Genomic DNA, 8,450 nt, shown 5'->3' with positions numbered 1-8,450 from the left:
AACTGAACAGGAGAAAAATGGAGAAAAAACAGTAATTCCTGTCAGGATGTTCATTAGTTGTCAAAAAGAATCAGAACGAAAATACATTTTTATCCCTTGACTACTTCAGCTGCAGGAACATCAGGACCTCCTGTATATTAATATTAGCCTTAATGCTTAATATTAAGCATTTAGAATTTACAGAAGGGAGAGGAAGAGAGAGAGAAAGCCTTTTCTAGGTCACCTCCGTTTTTGGTGCCTTATTGTATTGGAGGGGGAGAATCACTTTTTAAATTCACTTTATTGCAGCAGTTCCTGCCTCAGCCCAGCCAGACCTCTCCTCACTGTGGGCTCAGAGCCGCCACTCTCTGGACAGTGGGAACTGCTGTGCATTTGGGAATCCTTGCTCAGTCCCTCTTTGCCTTCCTCGTTCATGTTGGATCATGTCTCTCTACCTAATTCTTCTTTTATTGTCCAACTTTCTTTTTTTTTTTTTCTGGTAACAGACGTCGCCTTATCTTCCCATCTTGTTTACTTTCCATTCTCTTGAGCTTTTCTTGCTGTTTTCATTTTTTTCCCTTGCACGTTAATGTTTTTGCTGCAGGGAAGATTTATTGTGTGCGCTTCGGTTGCGTTTTCTTCTGCAAGAGGAAGAGTTGAAGGTTGTGGAGGAGGGGAGTTAATTGCAAACATCTCAGTGCACAATTTTCCAGCCAAAACAGGATTCAAAACTCCTGAGTCCAACGTTTTCTTTCTCGATCCAACCTCAGGAGCCAGATCGAGGCTTTCCACCAGAATTTAGGTTTTGTTTTTTGGAGCCGCGGGATTTGAACTCGCGGCCGCTCAGAGCGGGTCGGGGCCGCAGCGCCGGGACCACATCCCCCGGCGTGCCTTGCGGCGGGAGCAGCCAATGGGGGGCGGGGGCGGGGCGCCGCGCGCGCCTGCGCGGCGGCGGCGGGGGGGGCGGAGGCGGAGGGCGCGGGAGCGGGGCCGGGACCCGGGCAGAGCGGCACCGAGCGCCGCCTTCCCCCGCCGCCAGCGGTCGCCCGCGCCCGCCCGCGCCCCGCCGAGCGCCTCCCCTTGGCCGCACCGGCCGGGAGCGGGCGGTGGTGGGGCGGGCGGCCTCCCGGGGCGGAGCCCGGCGCCAGCGGCGGGGGCGCGGAAATCGAGGCCGGGGCTCCGTCGCGGCCTGCTGCTGCGGGAGGAGGCGGGGAGGCCCCGCCGCCGCCGCCCCCGCCGCCGGCCTTTGTCTCCGCTGGGCTGGGTGGACGCGGCGGGGGCAGTTAGAATGGAACAGACTGAAGGTGAGGGCGGCGGGCGGCGGGGGCGGCGGCGCCGGCCCGCCCGGGCTTAAAGGGGCCGCGGCCGCCATGTTTGCTGCGGCGGCGACGCGGCCCCCGGGGCCGCCCCCGCGGAGGGAGGAGGGGACCGGGGAGCGTCCCGAGCCCACCCTGCGGGCACGGCCGGGTGGCGGGGCCGGGCGCGGGGACGCGCAGCGGGACCCGCTCGCTTGTCCCCACGGGCTGGGTTTGGGGGAGCGGCGGCCCCGGCGCCTCTGCCGCGGCGGGTTCCTGGGGAGAGCGGCCGGGGCTCGGAGGGGCCTAGCGGGGGAGCCGGGCTCGGATACCCCAACACTTCTGGTGGGGAGAGGATGGGGTTGGAGTCGGCACCGTGCTCTTCCTCTCCTGAAACCGGGCACCGCTGCCTCCGCAACCGAACAGCAGTCCTATCGGCTTCTCAGAGAAAAACGTTTTCAGTGCATGCTCTGAAGAACCGCATATAAGTGAAAGATTTGTTGTTTCTTGGATTATTTTGGTTTGAGGTCCTCTTGCAGTGTACTCTACTTTGTTCTGTGCCTCACTCTGCTCTTCCTTGACTGTCGATACACTCAACAACATTAGTACAGGTTTAAGATGTTCAATTTTTTGTTCAATTTGTTGATCCAAGACTGTATGTTTTGTTTTAATACAACCATGTTTTGCATCTTTTAGTTCAGCAAGCTTGCCTGAGTTTGAAGTGATTCACGTGAGACATATTGCAGCTATTACACTAGTTTTGATTCAAGAAAGCATGTCTTGTTGGTTACAATATTTGGTATTGCCAAAGGTCTTGCTGCTGGTTTTATGTGTATGTCAATCTGTGACTCTCCCTGAAAAACAAAAGATTTTCCTACATGCTTCCAGTTTGAGTCCTGAGGCTCTAACAACAAATGAGTACTCTTTAACCCATTTTCAAGACAAGCAACTTTTTTTTTTCTTTTTAATGCATAGCATTTTCTTTGTCACTGTCTGAGTTGTTTTCTTTCCATGTCACCATGGGAAACTTGTTAAAAGTGGCCTTATCAAAATCATATTACAGACATGACTGTCTCTTCTGGCATCTAAATAAACCAACAAACCGCCTTTAGAAAGGTATCCAGGGAAGCAGTCAGCCTTACCACATGCTTTAAGGTCTGTGAGGAGGCCTCTGATTCACCATCAGTGTCTGCCAGAGGAGACTGCTCGGTCCAGCTAAGTCAGTAGAAATCCACAGGCTACAACTTTTCTGCTAGTGAATCTACATGCTCTTGAAAAACTGGGCATTGTCTTAACATGTGTAAACAAAACTTTCCATGCATGATTTCTTAGGACACCCAGAATAAAATGAGGCAAAGCAGACTGTAAATACTGAATGCAGGAATCAGTAAGAATTATTATTTTATCTCTGTGTACACTTCATATAATTCAAACGCCATGGGATGCTGTTACAGGTGGTAAAGGTGCCCTCCAGGTGATTTTTGACGTGACTGTAGGAGAAGCATGGGTGTGTTGAGTTCTAGTGAGGAGTTTGGAGGCAGGTGTGCTTGCTGGACTTCAGCAAAAGCCCTGTTCCAGCTGGAAACACAACACAAATTGATTGCATCACTTACTGTTCCCGACCAACCAAGCCTGTTCCAGTCAAACAGCTGCTGGTAGAACATGGGCAGAGTGAACAGTCACTGCCCGGGTCAGACGTTGAGATGAGCACAGGTCAGGTACAGGCGCACACTGGGATGGAACAGCACGGAAAATGGCAGTAAACGTGTGTGTGGTGACTCGGGGAATGACGGGGTGGTAGGAGTGAGCAGATCTTGGAGTCTCGCTGGTTTAGGTGTGAGCTGGGTTGTTGCTTGTGCTCAGAGAACTTCTGCTTTCAAGGCTGTTGGTAGAAAGTCCATCTTGGGGTGCCGAGGCAGCGTCACTGAACACGCAGGGCTGACTCAAGCTGCTGCTTTCCAGCTCAGTCAGTGAGGCGGTGGGGCAGTTTCTGTTCTCACAGCAGATACTCGCTGTCTAACGGGTGCTAACCCAACTGCCCGCCTGGGTGTTGTCAACAGAAAAGGATAAAATTAATTCAGAAAGGTTTCGTGGAAACTCAGTTTACAAGATGTGCATGCGATGCTTTTGATGGGTAGGTGCTGTGTCAGCTCATCACTGCGGTGACAGCCACAGTGTCACATCAGCAGGCTCTGTGCTGGTCCCAGCGGGTCCGTCAGCTGGTGGCACTGGGCAGGAGGTGCACGAAACCCCCGGCTCTCGGTCAGTGGGGAAAGCGCCATTGTTCTGCACTGGTGTCTGGCTGGGTCCGGGCAGTTTCTCCGAGTTCTGCCTCCAGCAGCATTTGCAGACGGTCCCCCCTCCTCGTGCTTGGGAGTTTTTACCTTGGCTCCTGGTCAGCAATGAATAGTGGTGGGTGCTTCTGATGTTTGGGAAATTTCCCTTACACATTGCCCAGTTACCGTATCTTTTCTCACTTCTTTTGAGCTCTTCCTGATTGAGCAATAACACAGCAGATAGATGCAGGTTTGTGTGTTTCATAGGGAAGTCCTACCATGTTGTTGTGATTTGTGTGAACCTACGAAACTCCCTCTTTGGGAGGAAGAAAAGCTTTCACCAAACAGGATCAGCATTGTTCAGAATTGTTTGATAATCTGAGAGGTCGGTTGTTAGTTACTGCATCATGAAAGTGATATTAGAGAACGTCGTGTCTTGTTTTCTGAGAGTGCAGTTACAAAATAGTCATGTTAAAAATGGCTTTAGATAAGTGTGATTGTTGGTGAAAAAACATGAACCCAGGGGATTCCTCATTTCTTTGAAGCTTTCCCATGACTGGGCACTCACTGTTGAAGGTGTAACTGATTTATTTGAGTTATGCTCGGTCAAGCTAAGGAGCTTGGGATGGGAAGTGAAACAGACTTAGTGTTAAAGTAAGAAAGGTCACTGTAAGAACTCTGGTAGGTTGACCTACCTTATCTTGCGCTGCTTATATTTTTAGTTTTTCCTTTAGTACTTTGAATTGTGACTCTCCCACGGGCAGCATGACAATATTTGCTCAGTATGCACATGTAGTCCCAGTGTCTGAGCAGTCCTGGTTTAGATCCTTCAGCTGTGGGACAAGACGAGCACAGGACGCTGCCTGCCCAGCTCTGCACAACAAGCTCTTTTTCTCTCTTTAGGAAATTCAGTTGCAGTTTTGAAGGTATCGTTGATTTCAAGTTGTTCCTCAACTGCTGTAACGTATCCACTTCCTATAAACCTATAATTAAATTGTTCCTTTATCTCTTGGTTGAGTTCCAATGAGGTGTCAGTGTGGTATCTGTTGTGGGTCATATTTGGAAGCTGAATTTTCTAGCTTGCGGGAGGCTGATACCATAATTTAATAATCTCTGTTGTAGTGTGAAGAATTTATTCTGAAATACTTTTCTGCAAGATCGACAGGTGTCTCTGCGAATCACATTCATTGTGGGTTTAGGTAACCTTCCTCTGCTGAGAAGAGGTGGGGATGACTCTCTCAAGCCCGTTGATATTTCAATGACAATGGGGTTCCCATTGCATTAATGCTGGGGAGTGACTTTACAAAGTACTCCTGCCTTGGGTTTAAACACTGGGATTCCGGATCCTTGAGGATTCCTTGTTTTGGTCTGTTATTTGGGCAGCTCCTGGGCTGCCCTCTCGCTGTAATGCTGCCCTGGGTGGTGACTGACACATGAACAAACTCACGCAGGACTTTGGAAAGGAAGAAGGGTGGAAAATCCAGGTGTGGTAACCGTGATGACAGCGCAAGATGCGGAAGGAAGAAGCTCTCGATGATGTGAGCTCTGTGGGAGGAGAACAACTTCTTGTGTTTTCAGACCGGGGAGTAGCAGTTCAGTGAAGCAATGATCCCTGCTGCAGGCTGGGTAGAAGGGAATGAGGCAGGTGTACAGATTGTCCTGACCATGAAGCATGGGCTTAGGCTGGTGTGGAGATTGTTTTCCACAACCGAGCTTCAGAAAGGAGTTTCTTTAAAAAAGATAATCATCAAAACTATTTTCTTTTACCGGTAACTCCTAAATCCAATGTAAGTAGGGTGTTCTGAAGTTCAGTAACCACAACTTCTGTCCTGTACCAAAACGAAGCACGCTGACGGCCGACCAGCCGCTGTCGTGCAGCTTTTGGGTTCTGTTAGTGCTGTGTCTGGATCTCATTCATGCCACGTAGGTGGGACAGTTGTACCAAGGTATCAGCAGAGAATCTCTGCTGCTCAACACTAGCAAAACAGCGGGTTTGCTGCTACACCTTATTTCAGCCCTTCTGGGAAAAACCAGCTGTCCTGGCAAGAGCATTCTGTGTCTGTGTGTCGGTGAGGACTTCGCTGGCTGGTTGGTAAGGTGTTGCACCTTCTGTAGACCCACATAGCCATGGCCATGACGAGGAGCCTGTTGTGTTGCCGTGGCTTGGTGCTCTGGCCTTGCGACAGGTTCTGCTGTGAGGAACAGGGCTTTAGGCCCAGATAAAAGCAGCCCAGGCTGCAGTTTCTTATTAGTGTGAGAAACCTGTTGTTTGCTCTTCAGTTTGGCAGATGTAAAGTAACAATTAGTTGGTAAATACAAGTACAAACAGTCCCACTTCCTCTTCCTGGTGTGGGTGGTGGTTTGTGGTTTTGACCTTGGTACGCAATCCTGCTCCATGTCCTGTCCCCTTGACAGTGACACTTGGCTGTTGGTTTTGTGGCTGGTGTGCAGGGAACTGCTGGAGAGACAGGATGGTTTTACAGCCACGAGATGTAAAAGTTACTGCAATTAGTGAATGTTGCTGCATAGCGTTGTGCTAGGAAGCTTTTTCCCTAAGTCGCTTAATTACAATGGCACATGTGCCCCCAGTTGATTGCACGGAGCAGGAAAGATGAATACAAACATCAGTATAATCTGAGGATCAAGTCCACAAAGCACAGAGCAAAATTCTGGTCAAGTTCTTACTTGTTACTGTTATAACTTCAGTTTCTTTTTGCCATCTCAGAGGAGGGAAGTGCTCTTAGTGTTTTGGAAACTCGTAGATAAGGTGGTGAAATCTGTTGCATTGGGAGGGTGAGAATTTGGTGCGGGAGGGTTATGTGTAGGTTCTTACTATGAGAAGTATCTGTGGGTTGTGTGAATGCCATTTCAAACCCTGGCCAAGAGGGCACAGTAACCCGCCTTTGTGCCCACACCAAGACAGAATAAATAACGCAGGGCTCTGTTTGCTTTGGAAGGGCTAACGTGATCTGGCTTGGAAGCAAACCTGCGTTTCTTACCTGGAGTTCAGATCACTCTAGATTTCTTCTTGTTGACCACTGAGATTATTTAGGTAAATGCAAAAGCCTTCTCTGAACCAGTAGTTGAATTTTGGAAATACAACTTAGTCTGATTTTGCTGGTTTAATATGCAATGGAAAAGTGAAAGAGTGTATGACAGCTTTCTCAGCTGTAACCTGATTCTGTGAATAACCTCGAGTTTTGGAGATCTTTTGATGCTGAGGCTATTTTTCTTTCCCTCAGAACCATGTAGTGTTTGAGCCCTAAGTGTTTAATATTAAATTAAGGTGAGGGGGCAGGGAGTGAGCAGAATAACCCTCCTCGCTTGGCTGCCGAGAGCCAATGGCTGCAAACTCTGCTCTGCTTTTCTGGTGAGGGAAGAGGTTGGGAAACTCCATCCAAGGCTGGTTTCCCGGCAGCTGAGGTGGAATGACCTCTTCTTCGCTTTAATTTTGCCCGTGGCTCAGGTCTCCTGCTGGCAAAGGGCTGCTCATCTGTTTCCAGCTCTGGCAAGGAGGTGAGGAGGCAGAGAAGAGGTTTCTCTCTCGTTTGAGTGGTCCTTCTGTGTTTTTTTCTGGCTTGTTCAGTTTTCTGACTGTGGTGTCAAGAGAACTTGGTATCTTCTGTGTGCCCGAGGGTCCAAGTCTGCTGCCTTCCTGCTTTGTGTGTGGATAATCCCAGTGCCAGGCTAGGAGGGCTATAGAGAGTGCTTGGGATTCAGGCACTGTTATTCTGACTTGGTAACACTCAAGCTCATAGTTCTTAAGCACTTGCACTTATAACATTTCTTTAAATGTCTTGGGGAAAAAAGAAGGTGGTCATGTAAAAAAGCTGTTCTGCAAAAATGTGTAAGTAGCCTTTTTTAAAGATTCAGTAGGACAGTTCTCTAAATCCATGAGAAGGTGGCTACTGAATCGAGAGGGGGAAATTGGTCTTTGGATCTTTTTTTCTCAACAATTTAATTTGCTTAATTATCTTTTGATTGACACTGACTTCTTATTTCCTTTCCCTCACCTTTAGGCCCTATGAGAAAGAGGGAAAGCTAAGGATGCTGGAGCAGAACAATGGATTTCTCTTTCTCTTTCATGCAAGGGATCATGGGAAACACAATTCAGCAACCACCTCAACTCATTGACTCCGCCAACATCCGCCAAGAGGATGCCTTCGATGGCAGCAGTGACATTGCTGAAGATGGTGGCCAGACGCCGTACGAAGCCGCCCTGCAGCAAGGCTTCCAGTACCCGCCACCCCCGCCCGAGGACCTCCCGCCCCTGGCCAACGGCTACCCCCCGGCCATCGGCATGTATGAGCCCCACGCCAAGTACCAGACATACGCCCAGTACCCCAACGGTTCGGCCAACGGGTTTGGTACAGTCAGGAACTTTAGTCCCCCGGAGTATTACCAAATGGAAAACTCGAACGCAAGGCCACACGAAGTTCTGGAGAAACCTTCCCCTCCACAGCCACCGCCTCCACCACCGCCTTCAGTTTTGCAAACGGTGATTCCAAAGAAGACTGGCTCACCAGAGATCAAACTAAAAATAACCAAAACTATCCAGAACGGCAGGGAATTGTTTGAGTCCTCTCTGTGTGGGGACCTTTTAAATGAAGTACAAGCCAGTGAGTATGCTAAGGCGAAACATGAAGGGAGAAAAGAGAAAAGGAAAAAAAGTAGCAAGCATGACTCTTCCCGATCGGAAGAGCGAAAGTCGCACAAAATTCCAAAATTAGAACCAGAGGAACAAAATGTAAGTGGAATAATAGTTTCAGCCATCTGTATACCTGATATCATTGATGGAGTATGTATCTGGTAGTGCTTTTCCTTTCTTTTGGTTGTATACATACTTAGTCTTGAAACTTTGTTTACTGGTCAGATACTCTCTATTAGGTTGCTATTAAGC

At 49.1% G+C, this 8,450-nt stretch overlaps 1 protein-coding gene across 3 annotated transcripts in view; it reads left to right on the top strand.

Annotated features, from left to right (window-relative positions):
- Nucleotides 1–937: 937 nt before the first annotated feature.
- Nucleotides 938–8,450, top strand: part of NSD3 (nuclear receptor binding SET domain protein 3) — a 30,455-nt gene continuing 22,942 nt past the window's right edge. For all 3 annotated transcript variants that reach the window (XR_010607531.1, XM_065651553.1, XM_065651555.1), the window contains exons 1-2: nt 938–1,283; nt 7,570–8,297. Coding sequence is in view for 2 of the 3 variants with exons in the window: in XM_065651553.1 (XP_065507625.1) it covers nt 7,614–8,297 (684 nt within the window). In the remaining variant the exon portion in view is untranslated. The remainder of the gene's footprint in view (nt 1,284–7,569; nt 8,298–8,450) is intronic.

The sequence above is a fragment of the Caloenas nicobarica genome, chromosome 25 (assembly GCF_036013445.1).
Source record: "Caloenas nicobarica isolate bCalNic1 chromosome 25, bCalNic1.hap1, whole genome shotgun sequence".
NCBI classification, from domain to species: Eukaryota; Metazoa; Chordata; class Aves; order Columbiformes; family Columbidae; genus Caloenas; species Caloenas nicobarica.
Note: the sequence above shows the minus strand (reverse complement) of the source record. Positions and strands in the feature narration are given on the sequence as shown.